We start from the raw sequence: 27,859 nt of genomic DNA on the forward strand, positions 1-27,859 counted from the left end.
TAGAGATGTTCACATTTTATTATCACTGTAGATTTTGCATGTGAAGCAACACGTTCACCATATCATACAAAAAATAACATTCTACATTTATTGTACTCTGAAAAAATAACAAAAATGATAGAATAATTTGGACATGTATGTATATGCACTTGCCACAACATAAAGATAAGGTGTGCACCAGATGTATAGCAGAGTAACAGGTTCAAACAGAGAAATAAAAGCAAAAAGAGCAGCACAAAAAGCATATAATTTTAGCAACTGTCATAGATAGGAATTTATTTACATGTACTTACTTTTTTGATTACAGGGGGGGGAACCGAATCCATTAAGATTAAGGCATATTCTGCAAACTCTGAATGAATTATTCCTATGCCGTTTTCTCGACAAGGAAATTCTTTGAGCATGTATATCATGCCAAAATGAATTCTCTTTGTGGAGTTAAATTACTCATATTGCAGCTTTCCGTGCTATAACATAGTACATGTGATCAAGGCTAGTTACTGTGCATAAAAAAAAGTAAAGAGACCGCAGCACTCAGATTTTTAGTACTAGTACAATTTAATTTAGCTGATGCTTGAGACAAATTCTGGGATTGTAGTTCATACTTAAAGGACTCCATGATCTCTGAAGAAGTGCTTTTTCCCCTGATACTGAAGAGCTGAGATGACTAGAATCAAGGAAAACAGAGAATTTGAATAGTGGCACATGCATAATGACAGTCATACTCTACTTTTGATTGAAAGGTGTGTGTGTGTGTATCAGCTAGCAGTTTCTTCCTAGGAATAAATGTGAAAATGTACACATTCTGACTTCCACTACCAGTTTTTCTTCCACTTTGCATGCTTACCAAAGACAGTTTGAGTTATACTTCAGACGCATCATATTGTACTACTTTTACAAACATCTGCTTATCAAAGACCTTCTTAGAAAGAAACAAAAAACAAAACTACTGGAAGAATGTACACTTTTTCTGCCGTCAAAAGGCCCAGAAATATGCAGAATTCACAGGTCGAGAAATTACTGCAACAATTGACACATGATAATTTAACCTGCATCTTTTCATAAAGGTTCATACATGCTGAACTGCTGTCTGCTTTTTTTTCTCTCAACACACATATTAAACTCCTATTCTTTGTAAGTAATACAGAACAAATAAATGAAATCAACTTTGAAAAAGTACAGAAAATGGAGCATTATCAGAGCCACTAAAATATGAGTTATAGTACCATCAACGTTGACTTCTGAATTCAATAAGTTGTGTTATACACACTTTAAGGAATGTTCACTAACAGAGAAAATTTGCACACAACTGCGGTTTACATTAAAAAAACAAAAAAAATAATCCTGAAAATGTAACGCAGTACATGTATCAAAACACACACAAACAACCTATTTACATGGTAGAAAAACACAAAGGAAACCAAAGACGCATTTGTAAGTGAAAATAGTGTTATAGTGTTTACTGTCACACACTAAAAGAAAGAACACAACAGAAACAGAAGATGGAGTACTTCTTACAACAATTTTTGTCTTATTCCATTTTGTCAGAAGAGAGTAATTTCAACTTACAGCAAATTAGAAGAAAAAAAAGGACTAACAAAAAAATGTACACATGACAAGCACCATTTCATTCCCCATTAGGTTATCTTTCTTAGTATTATTTCTACTACCAACTATATTCATCTTACAAGATTTGGTCAAGGTCACACATATCGCATACATACTTAAAATGTCCACATCACTTTGAATACAAGAGGAAAATACTCCCTTGCAATTCATATAAGACAAATCATAGTGTGTCTACACTGCGGACTTCCTGGCAGCCACTGGTCTGAGGAATTAGCACGGCCATCAACATCGAACGCAGAAGAAGAAGAAGAATAGTGCGTCTACAATCTCACACCTTGGTATTGTAGATTTACAATGCTTTCCTAAAAATAAAAACAAAAAAAGCAAATGAAACCTCACAAGACTGCATGTAACAGCTCCATAACAAATACTCTTTGTTCTTCAGTCAACATTCACACATAAACAAAACAAAATGGCAGACACATGCAGCCTTGAGTCTGACGGTCATAGACACATGTTGGCAGACCAGCCACAACAGCACGGTACTTCCACACGATTCAAAGGCTCTGAACATGTGTGATTTCCAGTCATGGCACACGGTCGCTGTGCCTGGTTGGGCTGACCTAAAAACCCTGTTCCCAGTACAGCAATACTGACTTGTCCGATGAAGTTAATGGTGTGAGTACACTGGTGGAACAGGGTATGGGGTTGGGAGGGTGTTGTGCTGGGGGGGGAGAAAGGCTGTCACTCTGTTTCACTCGCGTTGGCTTTTGCAAACCGGGCCCTGACATCAATCAGGCGATGGCCTTGGCTTCTGGTAAAAAGGCTTCCCAGTACTTGATGAGCTGCAAGGGAGAAAAGACAACGGTTCAGACAAAAGCTTACAGTAATTTTCTGAGACTTGCCGACAATGATACTATAATATTATTATACGCTATTTTTGACATTTTACACAGAACGAGACAGTCAGTGTTCCTCCGAGACCGCGCTAGCGGTCGAGGTGAACAATGACTGTCGAGATCTGTGTAAAATTTCATATTTTGGTCAAAAATACAAATAACATTTATGGATCGATCGATTCTGGTTAGAATTCCTTTTAGGTTTTACGACTGAACGGACACAAACATGCACTATTTTGTAGTCTCGGCTGGCCACCTAAACATGAAATTTTGTCGGCATCTGATGTCACAAGGCTCAAAGAAGGGAAATCCAATGTTCAATCGATACATTAGCTGATGGTTAACGTAAAGGCATGATAAGGCACTCTCTAAGCTCCTCCAGGTCATGTACTTTCATGATGATTATATATTCTTGGGAAAAGAAAAGGGGTAGCGTCATAACACTCCATTATTGATGATCATATGATTTACATCAGCCCCTATCAGCTATACACACTGTCAGCTTCCTGCACTCCTCTAAGCTGTGTGATAACACTGACAGTTATCATAAAATCCACTCTCTTCCATGTGTAAATACACTACACACAGAAAGAGGCAACATCCCCCCCCCCCCCCCCCCCCCCCAATATCGAATGGCGCTATAGATGCAAACTTGGGCAAGGTCACACACACAAAAACACCTGTCCCCAACATCCCCCTCTCCAGAAGAGCATCACACTATCTACACATAGACATGAAAAAAAAATGCAGGCTAAACTAAACGTTTTACGACAGATCAACAAAGTGTTTGTTCTTCTAGCAAAAAAATTAATTTACAGTGCAAGATACAAGATTTTAGCAAGATAATAACTTGAGATAGAAAACTGTCGTACCTTCTGTTGGTTCTCCATCAAGTTCTGCAGGTACTTGACGATGCTGTTCTTGAAGTCCTCCACACGGTAGGCCTCGAAGCGTGACACCTCGCGACGGATCACCTTGGACAACTTCTCAAACTCCTCCTGCCCCTTCTCCACACGACCCTCCCACTGTGGGCACACACAACCAGCAAGACATTTTAACAGTGCCTCTCTTTCTTTCTCTTTTTTCAACCATCGTCAGAAAGTAGTCTATTCAACACACTTTTGCCACACAGTCTTACGGCAAACAGAAACAAACATTTTCAATCAAAAACAACCATACATATTGTTAAGTACATGTACAAGCACTTGGACAAATGTCAGACTTAATTTTCAGAACTGTGCCTTGAAACTAGTGGAATTAGAAGTTCAGAGTTAGCGCTTGTCCAATCAAGAACACTCTAAACATTAAGTCTCTTATTTGCGCCACTTGCAAAAGAAAAGGCACATAATTCCAAAACCCTACAACAACAACAAACAAGAAGGGCAAAGCCCATACGACTCACATGCTTGACCTTGACCTTTACATGACCTTGACCTTCAGGGTCAAGGTCAAATAACTAAACCTAGTAATGACATCATACACTAAGAACTGCTTTACACATTTTTCCTACCAAAATACATGTGATCTTGACCCAAGGTCAAGGTCATCCAAGGTCATGCAACACAAAGCTGTTAATTCAAGACATAGGAAGTACAATGGTGCTTATTGGCTCTTTCTACCATGAGATATGGTCACTTTTAGTGGTTCACTACCTTATTTTGGTCACATTTCATAAGGGTCAAAGTGACCTTGACCTTGATCATATGTGACCAAATGTGTCTCATGATGAAAGCATAACATGTGCCCCACATAATTTTTAAGTTTGAAACAGTTATCTTCCATAGTTCAGGGTCAAGGTCACTTCAAAATATGTATACAATCCAACTTTGAAGAGCTCCTGTGACCTTGACCTTGAAGCAAGGTAAACCAAACTGGTATCAAAAGATGGGGCTTACTTTGCCCTATATATCATATATAGGTGAGGTATTCAATCTCAAAAACTTCAGAGAAAATGGGAAAAATAGCTGTTTTTTAGACAACATTTATGGCCCCTGCGACCTTGACCTTGAAGCAAGGTCAAGATGCTATGTATGTTTTTTGGGGCCTTGTCATCATACACCATCTTGCCAAATTTGGTACTGATAGACTGAATAGTGTCCAAGAAATATCCAACGTTAAAGTTTTCCAGACGGCCGGACGGACGGACGACTCGGGTGAGTACATAGATTCACTTTTGCTTCGCATGTGAGTCAAAAAACCAACTGGCAACATTATATGATTGTCCCTTTGATGTATTCAGCACGATTTTAGGAGTGTTTTGACAATGAAAGCTTTTCTACAGTTGGACAATATTCCTTTAAAGTATGGCCAGAAAGTAATGCAGTTGTACTAATTATGGTAACACACCCTTGGAACCAGCTAAAACTTGCTTGCTATTGCATGTCTTCTCCCACAACAAGGCTTTGAACAACAAACAACAAAATGTATGAGCTTCAACTCGGTTGCTTTGCGTCAAGTTTTCTTTATAACTGCAGCAAATTGCTCTACTCCAAAGCCACACATGCTGATCAAAGCATCAATATCTTTTAGTCTCTATCTCATGACAGTTTCTCAACAGTTTAAGCATACAAAGCATTTTGAGAATAGGATATATTTTTTTAATATTGCACGTAAATGAACATGGTAAGAGACAGTCAGAGAAACATACTTTAACTCTAATGTGACATGAATGAATGAATGATATAACTTTATGTAACATGAACAAATGATTACCTCTGTAATTTCCTGTTTGACCTGTGCTGCTTTGTCGGCCTTGTTTAGAACTTCGTACTTTGCCTTGGCCTCTCGTTTCTTGCCCAGCATTGTCTCAGCCTCCTTCCAGTTCCTGTACGACTTGACGCGCTCATGGAACACTTCCTGTAAGCATCAACAAGAAAGTGCTCAGCCAACAGAAGGTCTCTACACAGTTACAATCTCCAAGTCACAGAGTAGACAGTGATTAACTTTGTTCCCCAACAAACAAAAAAGGGAATCAGCTAGAAAGTCTCTAATGTCTAACAATCATTGAATTGGTTAGGAATCCTGTGTTATTTTTCTGAATGTGCTGGAACTACAGACATCCTACAAGTGTAAGCAGACAATCACAGAGTGTACAAGGATTATAATTATATTCAAAACTCAAATGGAGTTCAGGTAAAAGTTATCAATACATAGTGTGATGAGTTCATCAAACATTGATATTATTAGAGAATACAAGGAAAAGTAACATAGCTCCTAATAGATGAAGAGTTTTTGAACGCTCAAATGAAGGCATAATTATACCCACACAAAATATAGAACTCAACTCATTACATAGCAGAAGCAATAAACAACTGACACTCAAGACTCAAAGGTTTAACTGTCCACTAAGAATCGAATAAAAAGTGTTCGGAAGTGTCAAATCTGCATTGAAAACCAGACTTGCATCCAAACAAAACAAATCAAGTTATTGAAAAAGAAAACACAGCTACAACAACATAGCAAAGTGCAGGCAAGAAGTGCATCCCATAAAAGAACATGAAAACACATCTACAGCAATTTCATAACAAAAAAAGCAAATGCTTACACGACTCACCCTAATTATACTGTTCAAAAAAAGAAACGCATAGTTGCTACTTGCCAAATTTGTTTTATTTTTCGAAAAAATTAACAGAAAATCCAATATTTAGATTATTTGTTTGAAATTTGGTATGGACACAGTTGAATGCACACACAGTTCATTTGCATCTTCAAATCAATCAGTCAATCAATACGATTGGGTGCCGAGGCTGTCAAGTCAGTAGGGGGTGTGACTGCCTTGAGCAGCAACAACTGCCCGGCACCTTCTGGGCATAGACTGGATCAGATGCCGGATATCTTGCTGTGGGATGGTGTCCCACTCCTCCTGAAGTGCCTGCAATAGATCGCGGTGATTTGCCGGCGCTTCTTCTCGCCTGCGCACACGTCTGTCCAATTCATCCCAGAGGTGTTCTATCGGGTTCATGTCTGGCGACATGGATGGCCAGGGAAGCACCTGGACATGGTGGTCGGTGAGGAACTGGGTGGTGAGTCGTGCTGTGTGCGGGCGAGCGTTGTCCTGCTGGAATATGGCATCCTGGTCAGCCAGAAGAGGAAGGGCGTGTGGGCGCAGAATTTCCTCCACGTATCGCTGGGCAGTTATGCGCCCTTGGACTGCACCAGGGTGCTCCTTCCAGCGGTATTGATCGCCCCCCACACCATGACGCCTCCACCACCATGAACGGGTGCCTCATCCACACAGTTGGGCGCGTAACGTTCGTTTACTCTCCGGTAGACCCTCCTCCGACCATCATGTCGCTGGAGCAGGAAGTAGGACTCGTCGCTGAACCACACGTGTCTCCCGTGATTCCGGACGGTCCAGCGAAGGTGCTGGTTGCCCCACTGCACTCGGTTGTGGCGATGGCGGCGGGTGAGGACAGCTCCTCTGTGAGGTCTGCGAGCTCTCAAACCAGCTTCATGCAGGCGGTTCCGCACGGTCTGGTCCGATAATCGGTGTGGCCCGGGGAGAGCCTGGACAGAAGATGAGGCCGACAGGAAACGATTCCGGAGGTGGCGGAGCCGTATGAAGCGGTCGTGAGCAGCAGTTGTCGCCCTTGGTCTTCCCGCTCGTGGCAAGTCAGCAACGGAGCCAGTGGCTTGAAACCTGACCCACAGTCTACTGATGGTGCTCTGGGACACGTGGAAGTGCCTGGCGATTGCACTTTGACTTTGGCCTGCTTGTAAACGACCCAATGCAATTTGGCGGTCTTCTCTGCTCAATCGGGCCATCTTTCGTCGCTGAATTGTCGTCTGATTTCTTTGTGGCGAACAATCCGCTTTTATGGGTTTTGGAAGACATGGTGAGAGCTCAATATTCCCCGAGTTTCACGAGATTACACTGAAGCATGACGAGTGGTCGTGCCAAATGAGCAATTTTGACATTGTAGCCACTGATAACGCATGCGTCACGTGCAGAGCTCACTTGTGGCAATGGACGAAAGGTCGACGACCAGATAAACATTTTCTGCAGTTTGGTGGATATCCTTGTAGCCATATAACTAAATTAACCAAATATTACAAGCTATGCGTTTCTTTTTTTGAACAGTATATATGTGTAACATAAATGAGAAACAAATCCTCCGCTGCTCTAGCTCTATGAACAGTCAAGAAAATGATAATTTACTTTTCATGGGGCGAAACTAGACCCCACTGTGACCAGGATCAAGCAGGATCGATACTGCCATGTCTAGCTGTCATCAAACCCTCAAAGTCTATGACATATGACAAAGTGCAGTAATGCCCATGAAAGTGTATGACACTACACAGTTTATTCATTCACACCTTGACAGAGCTGATGAGCTGAATGTAGTCCTTGAGGAGCTCAGCCAAGACGTAGAAGTCGGTGTCTGCCTGCTGTTTCTGCACTGCTTCTATCTTCTCCTCAGTCTCAGCCAGCTGGGACAGGGCTCGCGACAGAGTGGTGTGCTCTTCAACGTTGCCCAGCATGGCCGCGCTCTTGGCAAACACTGCTGTGGCCTGGCTCAGTTCTGACATGAAAAAGAGCACAATTTTAACACAATGGTAAAGAGAAACATTCCCCATAGAGCCACTTGTTAATTGTTTCTTGTTTCTGAAAAGCACTAATCAAAAAATTGCTCCAGGGGCTTGCAACGTAGTACAATATATGACCTTACTGGGAGAATGCAAGTTTCCAGTACAAAGGACTTTACATTTCTTACATACTGCTTGACTAAAATCTTTACAAACATTGACTATATTCTATACAAGAAACACTTAACAAGGGTAAAAGGAGAAACAGAATCCGTTAGTCGCCTCTTACGACATGCTGGGGAGCATCGGGTAAATTCTTCCCCCTAACCCGCGGGGGGTAAGTTCAGCCTTTATGGCTACCCAAATGGGGATATATAAAGACAAACGTCTCAGCTCACAAAGTGCATGAGAGCCAAACACTGTTCAAGAACCTTGAACACACAAAAACACAAACCATATGTGTACTGATCTCAATCACCTGCACCAAAGCAATCCTTCAACCTTGAGATGCTTCTGAATGTACAACCTCTACAGAGGCAGCAGTGTAAAGCATTGCCTCAAGCAGAAGAATGTTAAAAGTCTGAGATCATTAAAGGACTCTAGTCTTCTTTTGCGTTCGTGGGCTGAAACTCCCACGTACACTTGTGTTTTTTGCACGAGTGGAATTTTACGTGTATGACCGTTTTTACCCCGCCATTAAGGCAGCCATATGCCGCTTTCGGAGGAAGCATGCTGGATATTTTCGTGTTTCTATAACCCACCGAACTCTGACATGGATTACAGGATCTTTTCCGTGCGCACTTGGTCTTGTGCTTGCGTGTACACACGAAGGGGGATAAGCCACTAGCAGGTCTGCACATAAGTTGACCTGGGAGATCGGAAAAATCTCCACACTTAACCCACCAGGCGGCCGCGACCGGGATTCGAACCCTCGACCTTCCGATTAAGAGGCCGACGTCTTACCACCCCGCCACAGCGCCCGTCAGGACTCTAGTAAATTAGTAAGTAACCCAAAGGCAGATTCACAAACAAGAACAAGTCGCGTAAGGCGAAATTACTACATTTAGTCAAGCTGTCGAACTCACAGAATAAAACTGAACACACTGCATTTTTTCACCAAGACCGCATACTTGTAGTTTCGTCAGTCCACCGCTCGTGGCAAAGGCAGTGAAATCGACAAGCCAGAATAGTGCAGTAATAGTCGCGCTGAGCGGGATAGTACGCTTTTCTGTACCTATCTTCGTTTTAACTTTCTGAGCGTGTTTTTAATCCAAACATATCATATCTATATGTTTTTGGAATGAGAAACCGACAAGGAATAAGATGAAATTGTTTTGAAATCGATTTCGGACATTTTATTTTAATCATAATTTTTATATTTTTAATTTTCGGAGCTTCTTTTAAATCCGAATATAACATATTTATATGTTTTTTGAATCAGAAAATGATGAAGAATAAGATGAACGTAATTTTGGATCGTTTTGAAAACAAAAAAATTTAATTACAATTTTCAGATTTTTAATGACCAAAGTCATTAATTAATTTTTAAGCCTCCAGGCTGAAATACAATACCAAAGTCCGGCCTTTGTCGAAAATTGCTTGGCCAAAATTTCAATCAATTTGATTGAAAAATGAGGGTGTGACAGTGCCGCCTCAACTTTTACAAAAAGCCGGATATGACGTCACCAAAGACATATATAAAACAAGTCGCGGAAGGCGAATATACAATATTTAGTCAAGTAGCTGTCGAACTCACAGAATGAAACTGAACGCAATGCCATTTTTCAGCAAGACCGTATACTCGAAGCATCGTCAGTCCACCGCTCATGGCAAAGGCAGTGAAATTGACAAGAAGAGCGGGGTAGTAGTTGCGCTAAGAAGGATAGCACGCTTTTCTGTACCTCTCTTTGTTTTAACTTTCTGAGCGTGTTTTTAATCCAAACATATCATATCTATATGTTTTTGGAATCAGGAACCGACAAGGAATAAGATGAAAGTGTTTTTAAATTGATTTGGACACTTTAATTTTGATAATAATTTTTATATATTTAATTTTCAGAGCTTGTTTTTAATCCGAATATAACATATTTATGTTTTTGGAATCAGCAAATGATGGAGAATAAGATGAACGTAAATTTGGATCGTTTTATAAATGTTTATTTTTTTTTACAATTTTCCGATTTTTAATGACCAAAGTCATTAATTAATTTTTAAGCCACCAAGCTGAAATGCAATACCGAAGTCCGGGCTTCGTCGAAGATTACTTGACCAAAATTTCAACCAATTTGGTTGAAAAATGAGGGCGTGACAGTGCCGCCTCAACTTTCACGAAAAGACGGATATGACGTCATCAAAGACATTTATCAAAAAAATGAAAAAAACGTTCGGGGATATCAATCCCAGGAACTCTCATGTAAAATTTCATAAAGATCGGTCCAGTAGTTTGGTCTGAATCGCTCTACACACACACACAGACAGACAGACACACACACACACACACACACACACACACATACACCACGACCCTCGTCTCGATTCCCCCCTCTACGTTAAAATATTTAGTCAAAACTTGACTAAATATAAAAAAAAGAAAAAAACATCTGGGGATATCATACCCAGGAACTCTCATGTACAATTTCATAAAGATCGGTCCAGTAGTTTACTCTGAATCACTCTACACACACACACACACACACACACACACACACACACACACACACACACACACACACACACACACACACACACACACACACACACACACACACACACACACACACACACACACACACACACACACACACACACACACACACACACACACACACACACACACACACACACACACACACACACACACACACACACACACACACACACACACACACACACACACACACACACACACACACACACACACACACACACACACACACACACACACACACACACACACACACACACACACACACACACACACACACACACACACACACACACACACACACACACACACACACACACACACACACACACACACACACACACACACACACACACACACACACACACACACACACACACACACACACACACACACACACACACACACACACACACACACACACACACACACACACACACACACACACACACACACACACACACACACACACACACACACACACACACACACACACACACACACACACACACACACACACACACACACACACACACACACACACACACACACACACACACACACACACACACACACACACACACACACACACACACACACACACACACACACACACACACACACACACACACACACACACACACACACACATACACCACGACCCTCGTCTCGATTCCCCCCTCTACGTTAAAACATTTAGTCAAAACTTGACTAAATGTAATAAAAAGAGGGTCGTAACAGGGGCCAAGTTTTAACTGGGGTTGTTGGTGTTTAACGTCCCTTCAACCTATTTGGCTACGCGGCACATTAAACTGGGCAAGAGTTTTAAAAAGGGGAGGGGGGAGAGAGAGAGTAGCAGTGTACTGACCTCTGCGATGGGCAACAAGGGCCTCCATGCTGCCATGTAGTTTATGCAGCTGCTGGTCCAAAGCCTCAATCTGCTGCTGCTTCTCTTCAAACCACTGAAACACACACAGCATCACCACACTCTTTACTTCAGCCTGCAACAACACCAGCACACGTCATCTTTCTTTATTTCTTTATTTGGTGTTTAACGTCGTTTTCAACCATTCAAGGTTATATCGCGACGGGGAAAGGGGGGGGGGGGGGGGGGGGGATGGAATAGAGCCACTTGTTAATTGTTTCTTGTTCACAAAAGCACTAACCAGCACACGTCATCATCACTTCTGCAATTTTAACCCTCTCATGTCCACACCTAAACGGTCAGGTGCTAGAGGACTGGTGTTTTCATCTCCAGAGTAAATCTGTCTCACCTGACCTCCTCCTGGGAAAAAACAACAACCCACCTTTGTGTGTAGAGATTAAACAAACCAATATTTGAAAATAAAAAAGACACACCACCAACAAAATAAAAGAAAGAAACAACCCAACCCAAACCAAATTGCAGCTATTAGAACAATAGTATGGGAATAACTTCTACATCTGTAATGCTGTGCAATTGTAAGGATGAGGGTCACATAGTAGCATGTGTTTAATGATTCCACTTCTAATTGAAAACTGTTTCATCCCATTCTGCACTTTGACTTAATTAACACACATACATATCCATATATATATACGACTTGTGTCTGTCTGTCTGTGTGTGTGTGTGTGTGTGTTCGTGATGCACGGCCAAAGTTCTCGATGGATCTGCTTCAAATTTGGTGGGCATATTCAGGTAGACCCCGGACACAACCTGGTCGATGAGGATTTCCAACACATGCTCTCAGCGCGCAGCGCTGAACCGATTTTGGTTTTTCTGTAGATCCACTACATCCATTCCCAGTAACTCTTCCTTATCTTCTCCAGTGTTTTACGCGTTTATCTCCCTTCCTTTGCGTGGCGTCAATCCATATTCCCGTTACTATTTTTAGAAGGTCACTGTCCACAACGCTCAATCCATATTCCCGTTACTATTTTTAGAAGGTCACTGTTCACAACGCTTTCATCCCGGCGAAGCCGGGTATTACTCTTCCTTATCTTCTCCAGTGTTTTGCGCGTTTATCTCCCTTCCTTCGTGTGGCGCCAATCGCGTACGGTGCACCACTCACCCGGCGAAGCCGGCGTACGGTGCACCACTCACCCGGCAAAGCCGGGTATTCGGCTCTACTTCTTCCCGGCGAAGCCGGCTACCCGGCGAAGCGGGTATTCATCTAGTATATATATATATATATATAATAGTGTCTGTCTGTTCACGATACACGGCCAAAGTTCTCTGAAGATCTTTTTCAAATTTGGACACCGTATTCAGCTACACCCCGGACACAACCTCATCGATGAGACATTTCAACACGTGCTCTCAGCGCGCAGAACCGATTTTTTTGTTGTTGTTTTTTTGTTGTTGTCGGGATCCACTACCAGTAACTCTTCCTTATCTTCTCCAGTGTTTTCAGCCGCGATTATCTCCCTTCCTCCGTGTGGCGTCAATCCATATTCCCGTTACTACGTTACTATTTTTAGAAGGTCACTGCACGTTACTATTTTTAGAAGGTCTCCAGTGTTTTGCGCGTTTATCTCCTTTCCTTCGTGCGCCTGGTATTCGGCTCTACTTCTTCCCGGCGAAGCCGGTACCCGGCGAAGCGGGCAATCATCTAGTATATATATCTATATATATATGACTCAGGCATGAAAAACCTCCTCTTTTTGGCGGAATTCCACCTATTTTCGCCGCCAAATCCGACAAAAAAAAATCTTCCGCCGAAAAATATTTAGTTGACACTAAAATTGTTTTTAGTGAAACCGATTTCTTTCCTCTTTTTGTGATCGGCCTTTATTCCCATTTGGAAAGAATCTTCAAACGGATCCCCAAATGGAGTTTTAAGGCTCAGAAATGCTAAAACCCCTTCAGCTTCCTGACCCCCCACAAGGGGTTTTGCCCCTTGACCCCACTGGGGGCCTACTGGGGGCCCACTTTTTTTTACCTCCGGCTGTTTTCATGCCTGATGACTGATCATACCACCCATCCACCCTTCACTTTGCCCAGCTGTATAGACATCAAAAGAAGAAGAAGAAACACTCTTGTGCTAAAAATCCATGGCCTTTACATTCCACGTTGGGCCAGGCTTTTAGCAGGAGGATTCAATATGGAGGCTGGCAGCGAGGGTAATAATACAATAATAATAATATTGTCAAACACATACAAAAATGTCATTAGAGCACATTAAATTTAAGCGTTTGTACTTCTGTCACTTTTCACCTTTAATTTCACCCAGTACTAATTATCACATCAAACAACCGATGTGATGTCATAGCCTATTTGTGTTTGATCAGTTTCAGAAAACTGCAATTAAAACATGTCAAATAAGAAAGATTCATCCAACTTAAAAGTTGACATGAAGTAATTTATATACATTTAGTCACAAAATTGGATACAACTAAACAAAAACACCACTGACGTAGATGCAGATGTGAAAGAAAAGTCGCAAAAAGCTACATATCACATGGTAGTAATAAACACACCCTATAAAACAAATCAAAATAACAACATTCAAGCAGGGCCTTCAGAGAGAAAGAAAACAGAAACAAATATTACAGTAATTATGCCTAAAGATTCTGCCTTTGGCGTTTTCTGTGATCCCCCCCCCCCCCTTCCTCACTTATGCCCCTCTCCCTGCCCCCTTCACCATCTGCCTCCTGTTGCTGATCACAGCCATTCTTAAACAACCAACAAGACGTCACAGAAACTTATTTTTGCTTTTTTTGACAAACCAGCAAAGAGTGTTTTGTTCTTGTAGAAGAATTTTCAGTAGCTAAAGCAACCAGCAGACAGATAGTGTGCATATTCTGAGCTGCCAGCAATCAGAGGCATGGTCTTTTGTTATGCTGTATTATGCACACAAACATGCACAGTACAAAGAAAAAGAAACTATGTGTACAATGACTATAGCCTTCAACCAGCCAGAGCAATACTGCGTGCAGCATTGACACTATAAGATGTTTGGTGGCTTGTTGACAGACCAGCTTTTTTGTTGGTCCAAGGGGGCCATATTGTCTTTTGTTTCATCTTTATCGACCAAGGCCGAAGGCCGCGGTTGATAAATATAAGACAAAAGGCGATATGCTCCCCGAGGACCAACAACAAAGTGCTGGTCTGACAACAAGCTACCAAACATCGTTTTTGTCATCATTTTGGTTGTTCAACAAAATGCACAATAACCCACAGGGAGTCGAATTTTTTGAATCCAACTCCGGGCCACAAAGCATCGTCACAGTAGCACGAGATAACACGTCAAACTTGTATGTGACGTCAAACGTAGCTTGTTGACGCTTTTCTTCCAGTCTGAAAATGTACAGAGCTGCGATCATACCTGTGAATTCAGTAAGTGTTGAGCATATTTCTTTTCTTTTAAGTGTTTATGACTTTTCGTTGTGGATTTTGCGATTACAGAGATAAGTTGCAAATTGACCATGAGTCGCCGCGGTAATTATCAACATTGATTGGGTCTTTGAGAGTGAATGCTTACAATCGTTGTCCTCGGAAACACAAATCCAAAGCCACGATGGTTCCACACATCAAACAATCAGCCTGATTGGCTTTTACTTTGACAATCCACGTTTCACCTGAAAGCTCAAACCCATTCACCACCTCGAGTTATTGCATGGGGAACATGAGATTTATTTACCAGGTGTTTGTGAATGAAAACTCGTGAAAATGATGACAAAGTCCTTTGTTTGATGTGCAGTGGAGGGCAGCATACATAAACTATAAACAAAGCAAAATAATAACATCATTCAAAAAGTAAAAACACTCAAGATACACACACAATAGAGAAACACAAATAAATAAATGAAAAAACATAAATAAAGATAAATATCATAGATACCAGAAAAAAAACAAAGTTTCATTCTAAAAAAACAACAACAAAACACATACATCTAAAAACTACTTCCAAACTAGACAAACCTACATTCACTACTCCATCATGCACATGTATGCATGCTTATCTGAAGGGACGGAACACAGTCTTCAAATGCTTCCCGCCACCCCAATGTTTTAACTTCAGTTTCAGTGCAATGGCCTCTGAGTGGTTGATTAGACAAGACAAGCCATGACTCATTCCGGTGACACGATAACACAACACTGTCGGCTTACGGCAAATCTACAGCTTTTTCACTTCTCTAACATCAAAAATGCTTGTGATAAAATTCAGAGAATAAGTAGAAAGAGAAAGTGAGAAGAGAGAGTGGGGGTGGATAGACTTGAGACAAAGTGGGGGGGGGGGGGGAGGGGGGGGGGGGGGGGGGGGGGGGAGACAAAGAAAACATGCATCACTAACAGTGATTACAGAATAACTAACATGAAAGGCCAGTTGACTCAACGCCAGTATCAGCAACTTCTACAACCACAACCCTACACACACACAGAAACTGCTGGGATACTTTCTGTCAGATCAGCAGAAGAGAAGTCAACTCTTCCCTCTGATCTTTCCATTCTTTGTGATTAGAACCTACAGCACACGATAAGTATCAAATCCACTGATCCTTCAGCTGGATGCTGTTAACTAAGGACAAGCACAATTATCTGACGAAGCCAAACAGAAAGGAGCCAACAACTAATTGCACGCACATCTAATGTCAACTATTTCCTGCCAGCTGTCTTATTAACCCTTGGGCTTTAGCATAGGTGACAATGCAATCTTGAGCACGGTACTTGTTAAAAATTTGTTCTGTTAAATATAGGCATCAAAGTTTCCAAAATGCCAATTTATTTTCAAACTTCCTAAACAATAAATAAAATATAGAGCTGGCAGAAAATAGTCACTTCACAAGGGAAAAGAAATAAAAACTGTGGGTAACTTTCACGACACTGGAGGCAAGCAGAAAAAGAGTTACGATACCTCCATGTGAAAATTCCGCTGGTCAGAAGGAGAGCGAGGTAGGATTGAGCAAAAATAAGTATGAAGATAAAGCCCCCACGACTGTTTGTACACAGAGACAGCAGTTGGCAAGAAATGTGACAGGACCAAAAAATATTTCACAACAGACATCAGGCCACTCACACTTTCAACAACCATTCAAACAAGCAAGTCATTATCAAAAATTAAAGAAATTGAAAAAGTTGAATTATCACTTTTGGTACACACAATAACTTCAGAAAATAAGGACAGGGTATTATTTCTCTCTGATCAAATAAAAACCAACATTCCCATGGCAAAATAAACACAGCTCAATTCTTTAACATGATTAACCTTTCATATGAAAACAAACATACACCAAAATAGATAAATAACCAAACAAAACAACAAACAACCAAATAAATAAGGCTTGTATTAAAAGAGTAACCACTATGTGTACATAATACTACGGAATAGACACAGAAAAAGAAATAGAGAAAACAAATAACAGCAGAAGGAACCAGTTGCACGAATATATAATACATTTTGCAAATCAAAATTGTTGCCTTAAACTTTTGAAGACTTTTATGGTAAAAATACTACCAAAACTTATAATCAAATGTTCGGGGTGGGGGAGGCCCGGAAGCAAAACAATTGCACTCAAAACAAAAACAAATATAAGAACAACATTAAACACGAAGACAAAGCATGTCACAGTGTCATGTACAGAAAGTCGAACTGCCTAAACTCACAAGAAAAAAAAATAACAAAAAGAGAGAACTCAACTCTCTAACAATTAACAGAACTGCAACTATAACAGCTTCGGGAGAGCGAGAGAGGGGGTGTGTGTGGTGTGGGTGGGTCTTTCTTCATTTGGTGTTTAACGTCGTTTTCAACCACGAAGGTTATATCGCAACGGGAAAAGGGGGGGAGATGGGATAGAGCCACTTGTTAATTGTTTCTTGTTCACAAAAGCACTAATAAAAAAATTGCTCCAGGGGCTTGCAACGTAGTACAATATATGACCTTACTGGGAGAATGCAAGTTTCCAGTACAAAGGACTTAACATTTCTTACATACTGCTTGACTAAAATCTTTACAAACATTGACTATATTCTATACAAGAAACACTTAACAGGGGTAAAAGGAGAAACAGAATCCGTTAGTCGCCTCTTACGACATGCTGGGCCATGGGGAGCATCAGGTAAATTCTTCCCCCTAACCCGCGGGGGGTGTGTGGGTGGGTGTAGGGGGAGAGAAAGAAAAGGATGATAGACAGACAGAGAGAGAAAGAGAGGAAAAGGATATTAACCAGAGAGGAACAGGATACATGTAGTAATAATAGACCAGTTAGACAGTCTGTAAGAGAGGAACAGGGAAGACAGTGAAGGGAGAATCTTAAAAAGTGTAGCTCACCATGCCGAACGATTAACTGCATCAAATGTTTCCATACATTTGTTCTCAAGCATTAACATATTTTGTTAATGTCATTCCAAAGAATACCAAAGGAAGGGGTAAAAAGGGTGGATAATTGTAACTGAAATGATTCTATGAGCATTTTGGACATGGACTAATCTATGAATGAAAAGGGAAATGTATGTCAACCTTGAGGAAAGTTAAGATACCCACTGTCAACTTATCCTCTGTGACATTAGTCTTGCAAAGAAGACCTTTGGCAAGAAATGAAAAAAAAACCACCAAGTGTTGACTTACCAAAAAGCTGACTAAAGCAGCAATCAAGTCAAGCATAGCTGACTGAATACTTTCAACCCCAAGCGCAAATGTACAACCAATTCTTATGTTTGCTTTCTTTGCTTTGTGTGTTAGATCCTACAGCCAAAATTTTCTCTGCCAGCAGGACTGGGTGGCCGAGTGGTAACGCACTGGCGCTCAGAAGCGAGAGGTTGCGAGTTCGACCCTGGGTCAAGGCGTTAGCAATTTTCTCCCCCCCTTTCCTAACCTAGGTGGTGGGTTCAAGTGCTAGTCTTTCGGATGAGACAAAAAACCAAAGTCCCTTCGTGTACACTACATTGGGGTGTGCACGTTAAAGATCCCACGATTGACAAAAGGGTCTTTCCTGGCAAAATTGTATAGGCATAGATAAAAAATGTCCACCAAAATACCCGTGTGACTTGGAATAATAGGCCGTGAAAAGTAGGATATGCGCCGAAATGGCTGCGATCTGCTGGTCGATGTGAATGCGTGATGTATTGTGTAAAAAATTCCATCTCACACGGCATAAATAGATCTCTGCGCCTTGAGTCGATATAAGACTTCATAATAATAATAATAATAAAGAAAGTCACCATAGATTTACTTCAAGCAGGAAGGAACAAGCTGACGGGTGAACCAAAACTAGCCACATTAAGAGTTCTGTGATAAAAGCACAGAAAAAGAAAATAAAGCAACATCTTGACGTAAAGACAAGAAATAAAAGAGGAAATACAGCACCGACAAAAGACCACTCTATACACCACACTATAGAAAGGAAAAGGGCAAGTTTCAACCATGTTACTGCAAAAGGTTATGAAAGGTATAATGTATGATTTCTGCACGATGAATACTCAGTGACAGATTAGCAGAGCCTCAAGCAACCATCGGAGTATGATTCAACAGTCCAACGCTCCAACCTGAAACATCTTCATGCTTGGCCAAGACTAAAGACAAGACAGCTCAGCTATTAAATGATTGCCATTATGCACCATTCTTTTCATTTCATTTAAACAAACTGTCAAAGCAGATGAAATCTGAATGTATTACTGTACGCATTAATTTGCGAGTGGTGTGACAAAAGAAAACACAAATTAGATACAACATAAACAACACTTGTTTGATTTAAATGCACTCTCATTAAATTGCTTTGATCTGGTCCATTCTTGTGAGATGATGCAACTGACCTAACATAGAACTTCATTATCATGAAGAAACTAAAGCCTGTCAACAAAGACATGGGACCCAAAGAAGAAACATTCGAGCCAGGACAACTCAGTAGGACTTCAGTAAACCTGATGTGCTTTGAATGTACAGTGCATGAAAAATGTCCACCCTCCTTATTCAAACCCCTTCAACCTGAAGTTTTATCCCCTCCCCTATAGCATTATTCCCCGGCCTCTAACGCTTGTCAATTTGCCTCTAACACGCTCTCCCCTTTCAAGAAATGTGTGTTTGTCCATGAGCGCATGTGTTTAAAAGCAAATCAGAGGGCAGTAACACAAATTGTATTTCCAGAACATTACTTTTGTTTCCACAAGGGATCCCCCCCCCCCCTCCCTATTCCATAAAAGTTCCACAGCTTACTTGGATCAGAATGTTAGACACAGAACCCCCCCCCCCCCCCTGAAAAATAACATGACAAAGAGAAGGCAGTCAAAACCAAAACGTGAGAAGTTATAACTATAACCAGGAACCCTCACAAATTTAGACACTGCAAAAATTATAAGACGCATAGATGTAAAATGTGATTACCCTTGAAATAAACGAGCAATAACAAAACAACTGTCTTTCGTAGTGGTGGTAAATGTTCTGTTTGTTTGTTTGTTCGTTCATGGGCTGAAACTCCCACGGCTTTTACGTGTATGACCGTTTTTACCCCGCCATTTAGGCAGCCATACGCCGTTTTCGGAGGAAGCATGCTGGGTATTTTCGTGTTTCTATAACCCACCGAACTCTGACATGGATTACAGGATCTTTTTTTTCGTGCGCACTTGGTCTTGTGCTTGCGTGTACACACGGGGGTGTTCGGACACCGAGGAGAGTCTGCACACAAAGTTGACTCTGAGAAATAAATCTCTCGCCGAACGTGGGGACGAACTCACGCTGACAGCGGCCAACTGGATACAAATCCAGCGCGCTACCGACTGAGCTACATCCCCGCCCATAAATGTTCTGTAAGCCTTGGAGAAAGTAGAGAAGAAAAAGACATGCCTTGCCGTCCCCAAGTTACAGTAACTCATAATGATAAACATACCCTTGCGATGCCAAATGCACAAACCCACAGACGAGGAGAAAACAAATCTTAACACCGCAGTTAATAATAATAGTGCTTGCAACAGGACAGTGCAATCTCAACATGGACGTTACGTCTGATTTGCACGGAAATGCACAACCAATGAGTGGACGAGTACTCAAGAAGCCAGACAACCTAACAGCACTGTTATCACACAGTACATCAAAAACAGGAAGCTGCTGCACATTAAGGATGTTCTAAAACAAACAGGGAACACAATTTCAAGCAAGTAAAACAAAATCATACAGTGAAATGAACCACAAATTGGTAATGACCAGTTATTTCCGAACACTGGGTAAGTCTAGCTATGTTGTTCCCATTCGTGCCTATTATACAATATAATTAGGTATCAGTTAAGAAAAGAATGTGCTGGGCATTCTCTCAGAAATTTTCAACAGGAATTCAAGATAATCATCCATAAGCAATAAAAACCAAAGTCATGATCTACTTACTGGGTTGTACCTACAAAACACTGACAAATACAACAAAAAAACACTGCACGAAATACCCACCTCATCGTTTTCGTCCATTTTAAAGGCTATCTTCTCGAAGGTGTCTCCAACTTTATGAAAGAGACGCATAACTCCAGCACCACTCAAAGCAGATGTGCTGGTTGCCCGTGGCAAGTCGCTGTCTTTTTCCAGGAACTCCTTGAAGTCTTGGTCAGCTAGAAGAACAGGGTGGGTCGCCGTCCTGTTGAGGAATCTGCAGAACAAAGAATATTCTTCAAAATTTGAGTCAGTCAGGATCATGTCAACCTCCAATTTCTCATATATATCTAACCCACTTTATTCCAAAAATGTCACATACAAAATTGGCAACAGCTTAGACCTACCATTTGGTATCACTATAAATATATCTTTTTCACAAATTTGATGATAATTTAAAGGCTACAAAACTATGCCGTAAGACATTCTACATTTGAAAACAGCCAGTGCTAATACTGGTTAATATGCAGAAATGCAAAAAATCCAAAGATTGTCTCGCTTGTGTCTTCTGAACAAGATTTTGGACTATTTGACAGAGAAGTTTATTTTTCTATATTATAAGTGTTTGTCTGTTCTGTCATAAATTAAATGCTCCAATAATATACCCTTCTTGTTTTTGACTGATGGTTGATATGGAAAAAATCTCACAAAACACTGGTACTTTATTAACCTTTTCACAAAAGCATGTAAACTAGGTTTGAAATATTATTTAGATTTGACATGAGCAAAGAGTTCAAGCTTATCTGTTGTGGGATACTGGCAGAAAAGTGACAGCAATGAAATACTACAGCGTACCTTTCTAAGGTTGCTCTCCTTCTTTCCACGAAGTCCGCAGAACCCGACTCCTCTTTAGACATCTTGATTTTGGTCATCCCTGCAATCATAACAAAGTAGTTAGTTTCTTCTGCGCAAGAAAACACCGACTCTAATACAGTACAAATCTGCACCCAAAATGACACTGCAAAGTGTGGCATGGAGAAACATACATAAAATGAAAGGAACATGACCCGAAGTCATAATCAAACGACGCAAAGTGTTGAAAACCATCATGCTATTCAAGTTAAAAAAGAAGAAGCTTTGGCGAATCAAACTTTTTTGCACAACTGCATTTATGTGCCTCACCAACCAATAAAGAAGGGATAAACAAGCATAAAAAACATGAACAGTTAGAGTGGTAACATTAACATTTAAATCACCTACAAATCGTCTATGTGTCTGTATCAAAACATCTTGTGTAAAACATACCTAGGACACTTTTCTCAGGGGCAGGTGGCACAATAATACCCTGTGAAGGGTGGCGTTCTGCCAGTTTGGAGTGCAGTCCCAGAAAATCGCTGAACCGTCTAGGCACACTCATCTCTGACTTGCGGAAAACAGGGTTGGTGGTCTGCAAATAGAATGACATAGTGCTTCAGGGACCATGTTCATTTCTTGCCGTAGTTCCTAACATACAAGGTTTAACTAAGCTTTAGAGACGGGGGCCCGGGGTAGCTCAGGTGGTAGAGCACTGGACTTGTGATCATAAGGTTGCAGGTTCGAATCCGGGCCGGGACGGACACGGGTCAACTTCAAGTGCATACCCAGAGACGGTATCCATCTCCCACCCCTGTGTCACCACAGTGGCACGTAAAACACCTCAGTAATTCTGCCATAAGTGCAGATGGCTGATACCACCTAAACACGCATACACTTGTGTATCTCATCTAAAGTCGGGTTAAAAACTGGGAACATGCCCCTAATGGCTTTGCCGTGAGGGCGTAAAACTTGAATTTCTCTCTTCTCTAACTAGTTCAAAGCTAATTTCCTCACTTGTTAACAACTACATCTTTACATTACTGCTGAGAGGAAAGCTGAGAGTTTTCAAGATCAGACAAAATTGGCAGTGGCTTTGGATCCAGATGCCCCTTATAACTCAAAATGTTTGAAGCACATTCCTTTCACGCTTGTTTTCAGAATTCAGAAAATATATCAAGAAATAGTCTTTTAAATCAGTATTTCCTTACAGGAACTTTCATCCCTGTTATTGCAGAGATATCATTCCAATACTACTTGACAACGCCTGCGCTGCTGCATCAATAACCCAAACATCCTACTCATGAATCTTCTTTGCACCTCGTTTCAGCTTTCAGTTACAATTCTATGCAAATATTCTGCAGTATCCAAATAAACACACATACAGCTGACGAAATCCATTACCTTGGTGACAACCCGATACACCATATATGCACCCATGCCGTCTCCCATCTTCTGTGGCTCGGTCACTGTGATTTTGATTTCATACTGGTTCTCATCTTCTCCGTTCTCCAGCTGAAAAAACAAGACAGCATTAAAACAAGAACAATATCTGCATATCATTCACTCAATCCTTGATTATGATAATCCAGGACCAGAAGAAAAAATACATGTGCGAGTAAAAGTATAGTGGTAACCCCTCTTTAAACCACTTGATTTGGGTGGCCGAGTGGTAACGCACTTGCGCTAGGAAGCGAGAGGTTGCGAGTTCGACCCTGGGTCAGGGCGTTAGCAATTTTCTCCCCCCTTTCCTAACCTTGGTGGTGGGTTCAAGTGCTAGTCTTTCGGATGAGACGAAAAATCAAGGTCCCTTCGTGTACACTACATTGGGGTGTGCACGTTAAAGATCCCACGATTGACAAAAGGGTAAAAAATGTCTACCAAAATACCCGTGTGACTTGGAACAATAGGCCGTGAAAAGTAGGATATGCGCCGACATGGCTGCAATCTGCTGGCCGATGTGAATGCGTGATGTATTGTGTAAAAAAAATCCATCTCACACGGCATAAATAAATCCCTGCGCCTTGAATATGTGCGCGATATAAATTGCATAAAAAAAATAAAAAAATCCCTGCGCTTAGAACTGTACCCACGGAATATGCGCGATATAAGCCTCATATTGATTGATTGATTGATTTAACACACACACACACACACAAACACACCTCTTGATCTTTTTTCTCAGATGTTCAGTACCTAACATCCACAAGCTCAACTCCACTTCAAGACTCTTGACTCAAGACTCTTTTAAGACCTGATTGCTTCAGATTTCTGACGATTTTAAAAGGAGGGGTTCCCCTGATTAAGCCAATCACCAATCGGTCCCTTCCTCTAACCCACATCAGAAGCGTACCTCTTCCCTGGAATCCTTGCTAGTGCCGGAGACTTTGGATGCAGACGATGTGGATGTTTGGGACACAGAGATCTGCGGTGTCACATCCTCTTTGGAAGCACTAGCAGCTGCTGTTGCTGCTGGGGCTACTGCTGCTGTAGTGGAGGCGGAATCAAAGGGGTTGGCATAGTCTCCAGATCCGCTGCGCCGGTGTGCGTCATCTGACGTAGGGCTCTCCTCTTCCTCGTCAGAATCCAGCTTGATTTCCGAACCTCCACCTGAGAAAGGATTTGATAAATATATGGTAAATGCAAAAAGACAAAGAATCCTGGCTCAACTGAATAAGCACATCTACATAGAAAGAGTATTTCCACCTACATCTATTTGAATTGCTTTGTTCTGATTTATGTTGGCTAGAGTTTGGTTAGCACCTTCCACACTGTGTTAATCATACCCATGTGTTAGCCAGACAAACGTTAAACTGTGGACTGCATGGTAGCCACGGTTTATTTAGCACTTAAAATGTCATTATATTCTATGTATATTTCAACCAAAAACCTTGTTTGCAACTTTCAGGATGGTTATTACCAACAGCTTCAGGCTTTTGCATCTACAGCAGTCCCTCTCATGAACGGACACCCTTGGGCCATAGCAAAACTGTCCGTACATTGCAGGTGTCCGGTCACGGGAGGGGTGACCACACCACCCCCTCCCACATACACTCACACAGAGACACACAAACAACAGGATTGAGTCTATGCTAATCACTTCTTGTGGCTACTAAACAATAACAATAAACTCCTAATACTTCTTTAAACGTTCTGTAAAAATGATTTGTATGAAAAGTGTTGAAAAGAAGAGATAAAATAAATCCTCAAGGCAGTGAACACACTCACCATGCACTGACATACGAAAGCAGCCACACAAACACAGCACAGAGGAGCGTGTGCAGATGCTTTGCAAGAATAAGCTTGAAAACCAGTTTGAAGAAATAGCAGCAGATAGAGCTGCATGTCATAATCATGTAATTTATTTTCTTCTTGTCTGGCTTTATTGACTGCATGCCGATCATGTGGCATGGCAGTGACTTTTCACTCTTCAGTCGGAAATACACTGTACATAACACAGCTCCCACTCTCCCTCACTAATGCCTACCCCAAGCCGTGACAACTGATGCTTGGAAATTGTGTGGAAGAGTACACCTCTCTATTTCTCTCCAATGCTCTTCCTGCTGACATGTAGTGACACCGGACACCCCACAGAGTTTAGCCAGCTACCCCCCCTCCCTCTCTCTCCCTCCAGCCATGTACTGTTTGGGGCTGTGGCCAGAGAGGACAGCTGCACTGTTCACTCAGAGCAAAACCAGTTGACTGTGTCGCAACTTTTGACAGAGCAAGACAACTGAAGGGTTCACAGATTAGGCAACCGACTCACTGGTCAAGGCTGAGGGGAAACAAGAGTATCTTGTCAATGAAAGAGGTTACACACAGACACACGATGCTGAGAACTGTGGCCGGTTTTTCACTCTCTTTCGCTCAGGACCTTCATCGACTGTACATGTGGTTTCTGTTGTTTACGTCCAACAGACAAGAATAAAGAGCACAGTGCAGTTTCATGTTGGCATCTTCGCATGTACTCCACTCCTGACCAAAACTACCCCCCCTCCTGATGGGTACACGTGCACTCAAGTTATCAGTAACTGTCATCACGCCATTGCGGCTGTGATCTTGTACCAAGAGCCGGACTGCTCTGTTATCGATTTTGTTGGGGTGAAAATTTGACGATGGTCTGTCCATACATTGGAGGTATGACCTGCTGTTGGGACCGAAAATGAGTGTCCGCATCCACGTTTTGCAGGTGTCCGTTTAAGGGGGGGCAAATATAGAAGGAAAACACTCCGTGCCGAGCAAATGTGTCCGTACATGTCAGGTGTCCGCTCACGCCGGGGGCCGTACATTACAGGGACTGCTGTATCAGAATGTCTTATTTAGAAGAAAAAAAGCTTTGGATGAACCTGCAAGACTGTCTAATCTTAGTCATACCAAAAGTTTCACAGGTATGTAATTTTACACAATAACACTTTTAAACAAACCTTCACATTAGAAAAATCTCAACTATTCCCTAAAGAGTGTATACAATCAATGTGGAGGTAGCACTCATCACACATTCAGAGAAAAGAGTTAAAAACCACAGTGTTCTTACCATCATCAAAGAGGTCTTTCTTCTCTTCTTCTTCATCGTCATCTTTCTTCTCTACCTCACCACCATCTGCATTGCTTTCTGGGTTGCTTGCTGTGCTGGCATCTGTATCAGGTGATGACGGCTTCTGTCCACACAGAGACCAGATACAATGTACAACTGCGTTTTCCTTTGCAACAACAAGGAATGTCTTTGGGTGTATACAGAGCTCAAATGCTTTTCATTTAATGGGGTACGTGTCTCTTTGAAATTATTTGAAAAAATGTGTCAAACAGGTAACAGTGAGAGTTCTTTATTTTCAACACAATTTTTATTTAAACAGGCAACAAGGCAGAACATTTTGTTTCTCTTGTTTAGATTCCTGTTCTCAGAAATAAATATGATACAGTACAACACGTAATTTGCACAGGGTTTATTTTCTTTTCTTCATTTAAAAGCTTTCTATGAAAGATCGAAGATTTCTACAACAAAGCTCTAATTCCATTCCGAGTCATTCATCACTGAATGAATGAGAGATCTGCAAGCAGCATGGAATCACTACTACTAGTCCATGGCTCATGGAACCTTTATTTCGAGAGCTACTAATAAATGCAAGTACTCAAGCCTGGGGACTCTATAACTGACTCGATCACGGTTAGTGTTACCAACGAAGAGTATAACACAGCAGTATTTTTTCAAGGGGCTGGTCATGCAGATAACATTAACAATGGTGCATTTTGTTAGTGTTACAACAGTATATGAATATATCTGACCCAAAACTACAAAAACATGACAGAATGCATGTACACCAAGTGTAAATAGCTTCCCTCTTTCTTCCTCAATATGACCACCTGTAGTGTTTATATGATTATCTGACATTTCTGTCGCATGGAATTGGAAAGATACATCACTGTAGAACTACTATCATGACCAGGAAAACGTGTGTAACCATCTCACAATCAAAGGTTATTTTCTTTCAATAACAGGTTATCAATTAATATAGAATCAAACTCTTTAAGTCAAATGCCTATCAGTGTCAGTGAGTTCGGAACATCTGCGGAGAGACTGTGGCAGTTCTTAGTGACAGGGACACACCTACCTGAAGTTGTCAAATCTTGATGCAATAAGACAGCACCTCGCTATTGATTCCAGAATAACAATATCAACTATTTAACACCAAAGACTACACACAGGACACAAATTAGCTGGAATGAAAATTTAAAATACATACTTTTCTTTATCAAAACCCGGTGTTCCACAGATAAGATAATTCAACTTTCCTAGTTATGGGGACCTGCGTTGATACTAAGTTCTAGAACATGCGGTTGCTAAACGTGGTGTTTGCTGCAAATGCCTACAAAAAAGCGTTCACAAGCAACACACCTGTCTAAAAACGTACCTCTTTAGCATCGGAAAACAGGTCATCTTCTTCTTTTTGTTCCTGTTCTTCCTCAAAAGGGGGAGGCTCCAATCCATCTGCCATTTTGCTGATCACGTGACTAACGGGGTTCGATTATCTCCCTTGATTAAA

At 41.4% G+C, this 27,859-nt stretch overlaps 1 protein-coding gene across 2 annotated transcripts; it reads right to left on the bottom strand.

Annotated features, from left to right (window-relative positions):
• LOC138973582 (sorting nexin-2-like) lies at positions 1 to 27,859 on the bottom strand. 2 transcript variants are annotated; one of them, XM_070346296.1, is made up of 13 exons: positions 27,728 to 27,859; positions 26,353 to 26,476; positions 24,172 to 24,428; positions 23,223 to 23,333; positions 22,272 to 22,413; positions 21,822 to 21,900; positions 21,051 to 21,243; positions 16,536 to 16,553; positions 11,567 to 11,660; positions 7,785 to 7,990; positions 5,181 to 5,324; positions 3,341 to 3,493; positions 1 to 2,414 (listed from the first exon to the last, which is right to left on the bottom strand). In XM_070346296.1, exons 1-13 carry the CDS (start codon positions 27,809 to 27,811, stop codon positions 2,364 to 2,366), a joined length of 1,656 nt encoding a protein of 551 aa, XP_070202397.1. In that variant the 5' UTR covers positions 27,812 to 27,859; the 3' UTR covers positions 1 to 2,363. The 2 variants fall into 2 exon arrangements, with proteins under 2 accessions (XP_070202397.1, XP_070202405.1); XM_070346304.1 differs by lacking the exon at positions 16,536 to 16,553.

The sequence above is a fragment of the Littorina saxatilis genome, linkage group LG1 (genome assembly GCF_037325665.1).
Source record: "Littorina saxatilis isolate snail1 linkage group LG1, US_GU_Lsax_2.0, whole genome shotgun sequence".
NCBI classification, from domain to species: domain Eukaryota; kingdom Metazoa; phylum Mollusca; class Gastropoda; order Littorinimorpha; family Littorinidae; genus Littorina; species Littorina saxatilis.

Excerpts from the sequence above, each read along its gene's own strand:
- LOC138973582 (XM_070346296.1), bottom strand. The coding sequence starts at position 27,811 with ATGGCAGATGGATTGGAGCCTCCCCCTTTTGAGGAAGAACAGGAACAA. Across the intron at positions 21,244-21,821 it reads AGGAGAGCAACCTTAGAAAG|ATTCCTCAACAGGACGGCGA; the intron begins GTACGCTGTAGT and ends TTTGTTCTGCAG. Across the intron at positions 5,325-7,784 it reads AGCTCATCAGCTCTGTCAAG|GAAGTGTTCCATGAGCGCGT; the intron begins GTGTGAATGAAT and ends TGATGCTTACAG.